The sequence below is a fragment of the Podarcis vaucheri genome (genome assembly GCF_965113315.1).
Source record: "Podarcis vaucheri genome assembly, chromosome: W".
NCBI classification, from domain to species: Eukaryota; Metazoa; Chordata; class Lepidosauria; order Squamata; family Lacertidae; genus Podarcis; species Podarcis vaucheri.
In genome coordinates, this window is record NC_138757.1 from 1651189 (window position 1) to 1664921 (window position 13733).

Consider the following 13733-nt stretch of genomic DNA (forward strand, 5'->3'; position numbering starts at 1 on the left):
GCCCAGCTCCCTTAGCCGTTCCTCATAAGGCATCGTTTCCAGGCCTTTGACCATTTTGGTTGCCCTCCTCTGGATATGATATGATATGATTTCCTGCCGAGAGCCTCGTAGTCTCTTTTGATCTTCTGGAGGCTATTGCTTGCTGTGTCATTGGTTCCCACATGAACCAAGAGGAAGGGGTATTTGTCAGTGGGTTTTATGATTCCTTGCAGTCGTTCAGTTACATCTTGGATCTTAGCCCCGGGGAGACAGCACACTTCCCGAGACATCTTGTCAGGCCCACAGATCACTGCTTCTGCTCCCCTCAGTAGGGAATCCCCTATCACCACTACACGCCTCCTCTTAGGTTTGGTCGGGGTTCTTCCGTGAGCTGTCCGTTCCAAGGTCGCCTGCACATTCCCTGAGGACTGACTTTGCTGCTCGTCTTCATATACCTGATTGACTGTAATGAGGGAGAGATCCTCAAATGGAGTCTGTTCTTCGTCTTCCATGCTAGGGGAGAGGACCTCAAAGCGATTGTGTATTTCAAAACAATCAGAGCGAACCCTGGGCCTCCTACTTCTTTGAGTCACGTTTCTCCATATATCTGGCTCCTGTGTTGGTGAACTAGCCTCCTTCTCAGGGGAGTCCCCTGTCTCTTCCTTGGTGGAGACGGTGTGCTCTGTTGCTTCCAAGAAGAGCTCCAGCTCTCTAATCCTTTGGAGCGTAGCTACACGTTCCTCCAGTTGCTGGACTTGCAATTGCTGCAGGTAAAGCTGCCTGCAACCTTTGGCAAGATGGCAAACATTGCGCAGGAACCGCAGGCGACTGCAGCTGTTCCCTCCCCCTCCATCTTGAGAACGTGTCGTTGGGGGTGGCTACAGCGGTCCTCCATCATAAAAAGCGTGAAGACAGGACAAATAACTCCCCCCACAAAAAAACATAGGTCTCCCCCAACAAACGTTTGAGACTAGCTCCCCTAAATCTAAAAGATGGATCAAACTACCCTGCAAGCTCTGATAAGCTCCTCCAACAGCTAATCACCTGCCTCAACAGAAACCCTGCCCCCTCTGACCTTTGCACAGGGAGAACAGCTAATCAGCCACAAAGAAACACACACACACACACACACACACACACACACGAAAACCCTTTTTGCTCCTTCTTCAACTGCTGCCCTGCAAGCTCAACTGCTGCCCTCAACAACCTCAGATATCAGGTTACGTACGCTTCAGGTTATTGACTCCGCTAACCCAGAAATAGTGCTTCAGGTTAAGAACTTTGCTTCAGGATGAGAACAGAAATTGTGCTTCGGCAGTGCGGCGGCAGCAGGAGGCCCCATTAGCTAAAGTGGTGCTTCAGGTTAAGACCAGTTTCAGGTTAAGAACGGACCTCTGGAACGAATTAAGTACTTAACCCGAGGTACCACTATACAGGGCTGAGATGCTTCCTTTCTCCCAACAGCTTCACGGGCCCAGAGTGTTCCTGATAAGCATCACCAGTCTCCTCCTCAAAATACCCAAACAGAGAGACAGTCTTTAGACAGTCAGGGATTTGAGGTTAGAGTAGGAAAAGGTTTTTGGTTGCTGCACTTCTGCATTGTTACTTGATTTAAGTTTTGGCCCAGTATTTAGTTCTAGTTTTTCTGGTATACTGCTGCATTATTTCCTCTTTCTAGTCCCAGCTTTTGCCTTCTCTTTGAGAGAAGATAGAATTTAATGATTTCAAACACCCATCCCTTCATTATTTTGTTGCTCAGTCTAACTTTTGAGCTGCCATCCTGTGTTGGGGATTGGCTTAGGAACAGTTGTATTTCATTTTTTTTCAGTCTCTCTTTTCTCATTACAGAAGTCAGGTTAATTTTGTTTTTTGATTTCATTTTGTTTCCTTTGTTCTCTGGTGATGCTCAGACAAAACTATTTTCACTTTTAAAGCTATTTTTTACTCTAATGTATTAACTGGATTAATTTTCCCTGGGCTTCCTTTGCTGGATTGATTTAAACTTCTGCTTTGAATAGTTAGCTGTTTTTCTTTTTCTCCCTTTGGAAACCTAATACAGTGGTGCCTCGCAAGACGAAATTAATTCGTTCCGCAAGTTTTTTCTTCTTGCGAGTTTTTCGTCTTGCGAAGCACGGTTTCCCATAGGAATGCATTGAAAATCAATTAATGCGTTCCTAGGGAAACCGCTTGCCAGGCTGGCGGTGCGGAGAAGGGCTTTTCTCCACACCGCAAGCCTTCAGGACAGGTACGGGAACAGAGGGGAAGGCGCGCAGCGCTTTCCCTCTGTTCCCGGGGCTTGCGTGGGAGGAGGGTTTTTCCTCCCCACCACCAACATTCAGAACAGCATTCTGAATGTTGGCGGTGGGAAGGAAAACCCTCCTCCCACCCCAAGTCTTCAGGAAAGCCATCCGATGCCGGGCAGCGGGAGGAGACTCCCCCCCCCGGCATCGGAGCTTCGTTCCGATGCCCGGCGGCGGGAGGAGGTCCGAGGACAGTGGGGAAGACGCGCTGCGCTTCCCCGCTGTCCCGGAGATTTCCCTATGGGCTGTCATCTTGCGAAGCAAGCCCATAGGGAAATTCGTTTTGCGAAGCGCCTCCAAAACGGAAAACCCTTTCGTCTAGCGGGTTTTCCGTCTTGTGAGGCGTTCGTCTTGCGGGGTACCACTGTATACTTTTAGGGGGGTGGTGGAGGAGGAAGGCCAGGAGCAGAATTGTCTCAGCAATAACTAATTTTGCCTGCTCTAATCAATGCATGTCACCATATGCTTTAATACAGTTTTATTTCACATTTAATTCACAGGCTAATTATTGTACTCTTCTTTTCTGTGAAGATGCTGTTCCTTAATTTTTCTTACCCCTAAATTTCATTGGGCTGTAGCCAATGTTAGTCCCACTCAGAGTAAACCCATTGAACTTTATGAACATGACCGGTGTACATTAATTTAAATGTGTCTACTCTGAGTAGAGTGAAGTCAAGTGGGCCTTAGAAAGCACTGCAAATAACAAGGCCAGTGGAAGTGATGGTATTCCAGCTGAACTATTTAAAATTTTAAATGATGATGCTGTTAAGGTGCTACACTCAATATGCCAGCAAGTTTGGAAAACTCATCAGTGACCAGAGGATTGGAGAAGATCAGTCTACATCCGAATCCCAAAGAAGGGCAGTGCCAAAGAATAATAATAATAATATAATAATAATTTATTATTTATACCCCGCCCATCTGGCTGAGTTTCCCCAGCCACTCTGGGCGGCTCCCAATCAGTGTTAAAAACAGTACAGCGTTACATATTAAAAACTTCCCTGAACAGGGCTGCCTTAAGATGTCTTCTGAATGTCAGGTAATTACCGTATTTTTTGCACCATAACACTCACTTTTTTCCTCCTAGAAAGTAAGGGGAAATGTCTGTGCGTGTTATGGAGGGAATGCCTACGGGTGGCATGCCTACGGATTTTCCTCCTCTAAAAACTACGTGCGTGTTATGGTTGGGTGCGTGTTATAGAGCGAAAAATACGGTATTTATCTCTTTGACATCTGATGGGAGGCCGTTCCACAGGGCGGGCGCCAGTACCGAGAAGGCCCTCTGTCTGGTTCCCTGTAGCCTCACTTCTCGCAATGAGGGAACCGCCAGAAGGCCCTCGGCGCTGGATCTCAGTGTCCGGGCTGAACAATGGGGTGGAGACGTTCCTTCAGGTATACAGGACCGAGGCCGTTTACGGCTTTAAAGGTCAGCACCAACACTTTGAATCGTGCTCAGAAACGTACTGGGAGCCAATGCAGATCTCTCAGAACCGGTGTTATGTGGTCCCGGCGGCCACTCCCAGTCACCAGTCTAGCTGCCGCATTCTGGATTAATTGCAGTTTCCGGGTCACCTTCAAAGGTAGCCCCACGTAGAGCGCGTTGCAGTAGTCCAAGCGGGAGATAACTAGAGCATGCACCACTCTGGCGAGACAGTTCGCGGGCAGGTAGGGTCTTAGCCTGCGTACCAGGTGAAGCTGGTAGACAGCTGCCCTGGACACAGAGTTAACCTGCGCCTCCATGGACAGCTGTGAGTCCAAAATGACTCCCAGGCTGCGCACCTGGTCCTTCAGGGGCACAGTTACCCCATTCAAGACCAGGGAGTCTTCCACACCTGCCCGTCTCCTGTCCCCCAAAAACAGTACTTCTGTCTTGTCAGGATTCAACCTCAATCTGTTAGCCGCCATCCATCCTCCAACCGCCTCCAGGCATTCACAAAGGACCTTCACCGCCTTCACTGGTTCTGATTTAAAGGAGAGGTAGAGCTGGGTGTCATCTGCATACTGATGAACACCCAGTCCAAACCCCCTGATGATCTCTCCCAGCGGCTTCATATAGATATTAAAAAGCATGGGGGAGAGGACAGAGCCCTGAGGCACCCCACAAGTGAGAGCCCAGGTTTCTGAACACTCATCCCCCACCACCACTTTCTGGACACGGCCCAGGAGGAAGGAGCGGAACCACTGTATAACAGTGCCCCCAGCTCCCAGCCCCTCAAGACGGTCCAGAAGGATGTTATGGTCGATGGTGTCAAAGGCCGCTGAGAGATCCAGCAGAACTAGGAAACAGCTCTCACCTTTGTCCCTAGCTTGCCGGAGATCATCAACCAGTGCGACCAAGGCAGTTTCAGTCCCATGGTGAGGCCTGAATCCCGATTGGAAGGGATCCAAATGGTCCGTTTCCTCCAGGCGTGCTCCAAAGAATGCTCCAACTACCGCACAATTGCACTCATTTCACACGCTAGCAAGGTTATGCTTAAAAATCTACAAGGAAGGCTCAAGCAGTATGTAGACCAAGAACTCCCAGAAGTGCAAGCTGGATTTCGAAGGGGCAGAGGAACCAGAGACCAAATTGCAAACATGCGCTGGATTATGGAGAAAGCTAGAGAGTTCCAGAAAGACATCTACTTCTGCTTCATTGACTATGCAAAAGCCTTTGACTGTGTCGACCACAGCAAACTATGGCAAGTTCTTAAAGAAATGGGAGTGCCTGATCACCTCATCTGTCTCCTGAGAAATCTCTATGTGGCACAAGAAGCTACAGTTAGAACTGGATATGGAACAACTGATTGGTTCAAAATTGGGAAAGGAGTACGACAAGGCTGTATATTGTCTCCCTGCTTATTTAACTTATATGCAGAATTCATGCGAAAGGCTGGGCTGGATGAGATTGCCGGAAGAAATATCAACAACCTCAGATATGCAGATGACACAACCTTGATGGCAGAAAGTGAGGAGGAATTAAATAACCTTTTATTGAGGGTAAAAGAGGAGAGCGCAAAATATGGTCTGAAACTCAACATCAAAAAAACGAAGATCATGGCCACTGGTCCCATCACCTCCTGGCAAATAGAAGGGGAAGAAATGGAGGCAGTGAGAGATTTTACTTTCTTGGGCTCCATCACTGCAGATGGTGACAGCAGCCACAAAATTAAAAGACGCCTGGATACAACCTACCGTAATTTTTGCTCCAACACACACACTTTTTTGCTGCTAGAAAGTAAGAGAAAATGCCTGTGCGTGTTACGGAGCGAATGCACGGATCGGAGCCATGGCTGCCGCCAGTCAAGCAAAGCGGGAGCCGCTTACACGCTCTACGAGGCTCTCACTTTGCTTGCTTTAAAGCGACCTGGAGCAGGGGAGGAGGGAGGGAAGGAGAGCCATGGCAGCAAAGCCGGCAGCAGCCGCTTACACGGGAGGAGGGACAGACGCTAAGCAAAAGTCCGCGCGCTCTCTAAACAGAGCAATGAGGCTGCAGAGGGACTGCAGGAAAGATAAAATTTAAGCAACCAGCAGCAAAATAAAACCAACCTTGAGCTCTGAGCCAGCGCAGTGAAAACCAGGAAGTAAAAAAAAAGGCTGGGGAGGGCATGAGGGAGAGGGGAAAACTTCGTCTCAGCTGATCGGCTGGGACGGAGCAGCTTGTTTTCAGGCAGGATAGATTTGAGCATTGTCTGGGTCCTAGTGCCCCTACCGCTTTTTTGTGCTCCATTCTATTGCTGCTGGTGGCTGCTTATCGTTCAGGCTGCAAGGAGGAGCACTTTTACACAGCTAATGGCGAATCCCCTGCAATCCAAGTCCTCCTCACTTGCTCAAATCTATTCTGCCTCAAAACAAGGAGCGGAAGGAAAAGGCTGCAAACTGTTAAATGGAAAAAACCCCAGGCACAGGGCAAATACCTTAAGTATACCTTTAAAGCAACAGTGCTCTTTCCCTCCCTCCTCCCCACTCAGCTCCCCGAAAAGCTCCTTCTCCACACCCCCCCCCATGCGTGCTCCTTGTCCCTTGAGTTCTTTTCCTTCCCTGCCCACTTAAAACGTGGTTACAAAGCACGGATCCACATGGATCCTCAGGATTTTTGCACTGGGTCACCCCAAATTCACCATCAGATCACATAGCATTTCCATGGCTACAGCCTGCACCAAAAAACACACACGCACCCACTGTTTCATGGGGCCGCAATGGCGCAAAAACGTGGTTACCAAGCATGGATCCACATGGATCCTCAGGATTTTTGCATTGGGCTACCCCAAACTCACTGTCAGATCACATGTCTGTGGCCACAGCATGAACCATAAAAATCATACATCCACTGTTTCGTTTAGAATATTTTTTCCTTGTTTTCCTCCTCTAAAAACTATGTGCGTGTTATGGTCAGATGCGTGTTATAGAGCGAAAAATGCGGTAATTATGCATAATGTACTTTTGCTTTCTTTTATCCTATATAATTCCTTGTGAGTTATACTTCTATAGCCAAGAAGCTTGAATGCAGTCAATTTTTATCTGTTGTGGTGTCTTTATATATATATATATATAAAATAAATGATTCTGATTTATTCCTTCTTAAAACTGATGTGTTCTCTCTGGTTGTTGCCACTTGACCATTTAAGGCTTTTAAACAGAGATCTTCCTCAGTCTGCATCTCTATTGGAATAGCTTTTAGATCTTTTAATTATTTTATCACTTGTGTGTTTGGTGCCCTGGGTTCCTTTTGGGAGGAAGAGGGGGATATAAATTTAAAAAATAATAATCTACAGATTCTGTTGTTTTCAGCTGGTGTCTTCTTAGGACAGCAGAGTCAGTTGCTCTCTCTGTTCTAGAATTTTATAAGGTTTCCCCCCCCCCCCAATTGCAGATCCTGTGCAAGCTTGAAATCACTCGCCTTATTACCCACTTTGAGAAATCAATGCAGGAGGAAGATGACAGTGACCTCTTCATTGTAGACAAAGATGGGGAAACGCAACTGTGCCATTATACGGATTCCAACTTTGAGGAGAACCTCAGAGTGCCATTGTTGGAAATGCTGAAGTACCCCTACCTGTTACTTCATGAACGTCTCAGTGAGTATCTGGTGGCACCTGAACATGATCCAGTTCTCCCCCTGCATTAGTAGTTCAATAAAAGCAGCTATGGAAAGTCTTCTCAGAATACAGCTGGAGGTGATATGTTGACTGGGATTTGTTTTTTTGTTTTACTATCCCCCCCCCCCCCAAAAAAAACCTATTACAAAAGGAGTATTATTTTTATTTATAGAATATATGTTCTGCTGCTCATCTAGGGTTGTCACCTTTGGTTGGGCAAAATATGGGACTGGGGAGGGGGGCTAAAATTACTTTACCTGATGCAGAATGAAATGACTTCAAAGCAATCAATCAATGTTATTACGGCAAACAGGCAGCATACTAAACCAGAATTTCTGCATAATTCTCTACATAAGCAATAAAAATGATAAATATGGGGTTTAACAATCAATATACTAATTGAATGTACTTAAAAAGTGTGTTTAGAGGAATAAAATACCATAAAAGTTTAAAAGAATAGGAGTTTTAACTAAGAACTGTAGCGGTTTATAACATTTTATGCAGCTGTGTAATCTTTTGCTTTCTTTGACTTATGGCTGTTGCATAAAATCTAGTTACATTTCCAATGCTGGTCATACTCATAGGGAAGACCCAATGAAATTTATAGATCTAAGTTAGCAATGCACATTAATTTCAATGACTCATATCCTCCACACATGCTGAATTTCTGCCTGTCAGATGAATGGTAAATGTAGAACCCCAGCCAAAGAAAGAAAGAGAGCAACAAATTCTGTTTCTCTTCCTAACGGAGCTTTGCCTCCAACGTCCCTTTCTATATAGCTGCCAATGCCAATTCATTCACACACACACACACACACACACACACATGCCTCATAGTCAGACAAGTTCATCCAACCACTAGGGTTACATCTTTTCTTGTCACATATTTGTTAAAAAGCTTTCATGTGTTATCTATAGGCATTCATAGAATCATAGAAATGTAGACCTGGAAGGGACCCCACTGTTCTTCCTCAGCTAGCAAAATGTACAGTGGTACCTCGGGTTAAGAACTTAATTCGTTCCGGAGGTCTGTTCTTAACCTGAAACTGTTCTTAACCTGAAGCACTACTTTAGCTACTTTACTGCCGCTGCGCCGCCGGCATGCGATTTCTGTTCTTATCCTGAAGTAAAGTTCTTAACCCGAGGTACTAATAATATTATAATAATAACTTATTATTTATACCCCGCCCATCTGGATGAGTTTCCCCAGCCACTCTGGGCAGCTTCCAATCAAGTGTTAAAAACAATACAGCATTAAATATTAAAAACTTCCCTAAACAAGGCTGCCTTCAGATGTCTTTTTTAAAGAGAAGATAGCTGCTTATTTCCTTCACATCTGAAGGGAAGGCGTTCCACAGGGCGGGCGCCAGTACCGAAAAGGCCCTCTATTTGGTTCCCTGTAACCTCACTTCTCGCAATGAGGGAACCACCAGAAGGCCCTCGGCGCTGGATCTCAGTGTCCGGGCTGAACGATGGGGGTGGAGACGCTCCTTCAGGTATACTGGACCAAGGCCGTTTAGGGCTTTAAAGGTCAGCAACAACTCTTTGAATTGTGCTCGGAAACGTACTGGGAGCCAATGCAGATCTCTCAAGACCGGTGTTATGTGGTCCCGGCGGCCACTCCCAGTCACCAGTCTAGCTGCCGCATTCTGGATTAATTGCAGTTTCCGGGTCACCTTCAAAGGTAGCCCCACGTAGAGCGCATTGCAGTAGTCCAAGCGGGAGATAAGCAGAGCATGCACCACTCTGGCGAGACAGTCTGTGGGCAGGGAGGGTCTCAGCCTGCGTACCAGGTGGAGCTGGTAGACAGCTGCCATGCATACAGAATTGACCTGTGCCTCCATCGACAGCTGTGAGGACTCCAAAATGACTCCCAGGCTGCGCATCTGGTCCTTCAGGGGCACAGTTACCCCATTCAGGACCAGGGAGTCCTCCACAATAGCCCGCCCCGTTCCCCAAAAACAGTACTTCTGTCTTGTCAGGATTCAACCTCAATTCATTAGCCACCATCCATCCTCCAACCGCCTCCAGGCACTCACACAGGACCTTCACCGCCTTCACTGGTTCTGATTTAAAAGAGAGGTAGAGCTCGGTATCAGTAGAGCTGGGCACTATTTCTGGGTTAGCGGAGTCTGTAACCTGAAGCTTCTGTAACCCGAGGTACCACTGTATTGGGCAAACCAAGTCCTGCCTATTTAAACAGACAGGAATAGCTTCCCTAAGCAGGTCACCATTTGGAGTTTCACCATTTGTCTAGAGGAAAGTAACTCAGTTATAGCGATTCTGCCAGTCTCTGCTTCCTCTTCCTCCATTTGTAATCTAAGGGGTAGCAAGGTTGGTCTGCAATACAGGGGTATAAGAAGTGCTGGAAAAAATGATGACTTTAAAAAAATCCCACAACCAGTTCTAACAATTGTAGGCGACATGTGCCATCATAAAATATGCATTTAGTTCTGTGTGTGAGAAGGGTGGGGGGAAGCATCTTTCAAAAACAATTAATTGGCAGGATTAATAGAGGACACCAGGATTAACAGAAGACATCAGTGATCACTTGTATTCACACAGACCAGAGCTGCTGCTTTTGGGACAAAACACTAATAATAAAAAGGTAGTGGATCAAAACAAAGAAAGCCCCCTTCCCCAAATGCCTGACCATGTGATTCATTTTGCAAACAAAACAAAGCGAAGCTAAACACACTCCTTTCTGAACTTCATGAAAAGGCGAGTCAGGTATCTCCCTTAAGACGCTTTATAGGATAAAACCATCTGCATAGTGACTGTTCCTGTTCTATGATTCTTTGAGGATGACTTTCATCTTATGCAGGGATCATTTGCCTTCATATTATGGTGGTTCCAACAGCCCTAACATTTGGCGTTCTCTTTTTTAAATTGTTAGGTGAGCTGTGTGTGGAGGCTCTTTGTAAAATGGAGGAAATCAACTGCTCCTACCAGGTGGCTGGGAAACACCCTGGGATCTATCTGCTCATGGTACATCCTAATGAAGTGGTGAGCTGCTTTAATTTCCTTTTTCCGGTTATTCTTTTCTTCCTTTTCAGTTTTGCTACGTAGGATTAAGCTGTCCTAAACAGATGACAGATGAAATAGATCCTCCTTGACACAGTGCATAGTTAAACTATGGAACTTGCTCCCACACAGTGGCATGTGGTCAATGGACATGGGGGACTAGGCTAGTCCCCTAAATCAGAGGTTTTCAACATGTGTGCCTTCATAGTCTGAAGCAATAATGCTTCTGATTGCCAGTTGCTGGAAACCACAGGAACGTGGATGCTCTTGTGCTTGGGTCCTGCTTGTGGGTTTCCCACTGGGGCATCTGGCTGGACACTCTGAGAAGAGGTTATAACAACAACAACAACAATTTATTATTATTATTATTATTATTATTATTATTTATACCCCGCCCATCTGGCTGGGTTTCCCCAGCCACTCGGGACGGGTCCCAACAGAATATTGAAAACATGATAAAACATCAAACATTAAAGACTTCCCTAAACAGGGCTGCCTTCAGATGTCTTCTAAAAGTCAGATAGTTGTTTATTTCCTAGACATTTGATGGGAGGCCGTTCCACAGGGTGGGCACCACCACTGAGAAGGCCCTCTGCCTGGTTCCCTGTAACCTCACTTCTCGCAGTGAGGGAACTGCCAGAAGGCCCTCGGAGCTGGACCTCAGTGTCCGGGCTGAAAGATGGGGGTGGAGACGCTCCTTCAGGTATATTGGGCTGAGGCCGTTTAGGGCTTTCAAGGTCAGCACCAACTCTTCGAATTGTGCTCCGGAACATTCTGGGAGCCAATGTAGGTCTTTCAGGACCAGTGTTATTTGGTCTCGGCGGCCACTCCCAGTCACCAGTCTAGCTGCCGCATTCTGGATTTGTTGTAGTTTCCGGGTCACCATCAAAGGTAGCCCCACATAGAGCACATTGCAGTAGTCCAAGCAGGAGATAACTAGAGCATGCATCACTCTTGCAAGACAGTCCACGGGCAGGTAGGGTCTCAGCCTGCATACCAGGTGGAGCTGGTAAACAGCTGCCCTGGACACAGAAATGACCTGCGCCTCCATGGACAGCTGTGAGTCCAAAATGACTCCCAGGCTGTGCCCCTGGTCCTGCAGGGGCACAGTTGCCCCATTCAGGACCAGGGAGTCCTCCACACCCACCCACCCCCTGTCCCCACAAAACCGTACTTCTGTCTTGTCAGGATTCAACCTCAATCTGTTAGCCGTCACCCATCCTGCAACCGCCTCCAGACACTCACACAGGACCTTCACTGCCTTCACTGGTTCTGATTTGGAAGAGAGGTAGAGCTAGGTAACATTTGCATACTGATGAACACATAGCCCAAACCCCCTGATGATCTCTCCCAGAGGCGTCATATAGATGTTAAAAAACATGGGGGAGAGGACAGAGCCCTGAGGCACCCCACAAGTGAGGGCCCAGGGGTCTGAACACTCATCCCCCAACACCACTTTCTGGACACGGGCCAGGAGGAAGGAGCAGAACCACTGTATAACAGTGCCCCCAGCTCCCAGCCCCTCAAGACGGCCCAGAAGGATGTCTTGGTTGATGGTATCAAAGTTTGCCCTGCGCCTTTGGGGGAAGCAGCCAGCGCCTGCGCGCCCACCCTGAACCCATCCCAGGGTGGTAGATTACTGCCAGTTTTTTATATTGGATCGTAGATCACAGCCTACTTGAAGATAGACATGCCTGCCCTAGGATAACCAAACTAGGTGTCTCCAGGAGAACATCTGCTACGACTTGAAGCAGCTTGGGCAGGGAATCCTTGGTGCAGTGGGGAAGTTGGTACACCAAAAGAAATCCTGTACTGCCCCTATTGCCCAACTTCCAGAACATGCACTCAGTAAACTGGGTCTTCCCAATAGGACGCCCGGTGTACGCTAATGACTTCCTAAAAATCACTGCAACCCCCCCTCCCCACCCATATGACCTGGGTGGCTGTGGGTAAGAGAAACCTGGTGGACAAGCAGCGGCAAGGACAGGCCCATCTGCTTCATCCAACCAAGTCAGGTTACACATGCCAGGTCAAGTCCTCCATACTGGAGTAGATAGATGGGCCTGTTAGAACACGCTTCCTGCAAAAGGATGGTTGCTTCAAGATTGCATTACTACAATGCACTCTATGTGTGACATTCCTTGTGCTTGATCCAGAAGCTGCAGTTAGTGCAGAATGGTGCATCATGGTTGCTGACAGGAATGAGACCGTGTCAGCATATAACACCTATGCTCACATACCTGCACTGGTTGCCCATTTGGTATATAAAACACTGAACAGCTTGCAACCAGTTTACTTGAGAGATGGCCTTACCCCATATATGCCCATTTGACTGCTTCAGTCTGCAGAACTGACACCGATACAGGTGTCACATAATACTCGTTCTGCCGTTGAAGGAAATCAATCTTTTAGCATAGCAGCACCTACACTTTGGGGCTCCCTGCCTACTAACAATACTGTACTCTTTTCAGCACCTGCTAAAAGCCAAGAAGAACACCATTCCAAAAATGAGTTTGACGATTCCCTTGCCTTTGATGAAAAGAGACACTTAAACTCTTTTTTAGCCCTCCCTTACCAGTCACAGGAAGAAATCATTAGCAGAATGACTTCCTTACAATACACCCTTATTCACTTTCGGCCTCCAGAGAAAGCTAATACAATCACGGATCAAATTATGGAAATAATGTCTAACCAACACAGAGGTAAACAAAGGGAAGAGGTGGAGAACACCCCCCCCCCATAAACAAAGATAATCAAATTGATAAGGAACACCCTCCTATCAGAGAGTATAACTATGCTGTCCCTTCAAGTTATTCTATAACCTCTGTTGAATGGCTCCAAAGAAGATTTCTTAATCTGGAAGAATTAGCTCTCCCTGACCTGAAATCAACAACCCAAATTCTAACTACTAAAAAGGAGTTCTCTAACCCTTTGATAGGAGGCGGGTCTGTGTTTGTGGACAAAGTTGGGGAATCAAATCAAATTGTAGAACTGGATTGATATAATGATTCTAGTAATGATAAGTTCAATAGAGTTTTCAGCACCCAGTGCCATACAAACCTGGGGGGGGGGGGGGACACATGAAGTTCAAGCCTTGTCTGACTATGAAGTTATAACTCCAATAAGGAATTCGGCAGGCCAGCCGCACAATCAACCTGTCCTCAACAATACATGCAAGGTCTTATCATGGAATGTGGCAGGATGGTCCCCCAAGTTAGAAGATATGAATTTTAAAGAATTCTGCATAAATTTTGATATTCTCTGCCTACAAGAAACTTAATAAAAACATTCCTTCCAGTAGCACCTTAGAGACTAACCAAGTTAGTTACTGGTACGAGCTTTTGTGTGCATG

General features: G+C 46.7%; 1 protein-coding gene across 3 annotated transcripts in view; it reads left to right on the forward strand.

Moving 5' to 3' along the window:
• LOC309523293 (putative helicase senataxin) overlaps positions 1–13733 on the forward strand; it is a 314428-nt gene that overhangs the window by 83414 nt on the left and 217281 nt on the right. For 2 of the 3 annotated variants that reach the window (XM_082207068.1, XM_082207067.1), the window contains exons 3-4: positions 7132–7336; positions 10254–10363. In XM_082207068.1, coding sequence (XP_082063194.1) covers positions 7132–7336; positions 10254–10363 — 315 coding nt within the window. The remainder of the gene's footprint in view (positions 1–7131; positions 7337–10253; positions 10364–13733) is intronic. The other variant, XM_082207069.1, reaches the window with a different exon arrangement.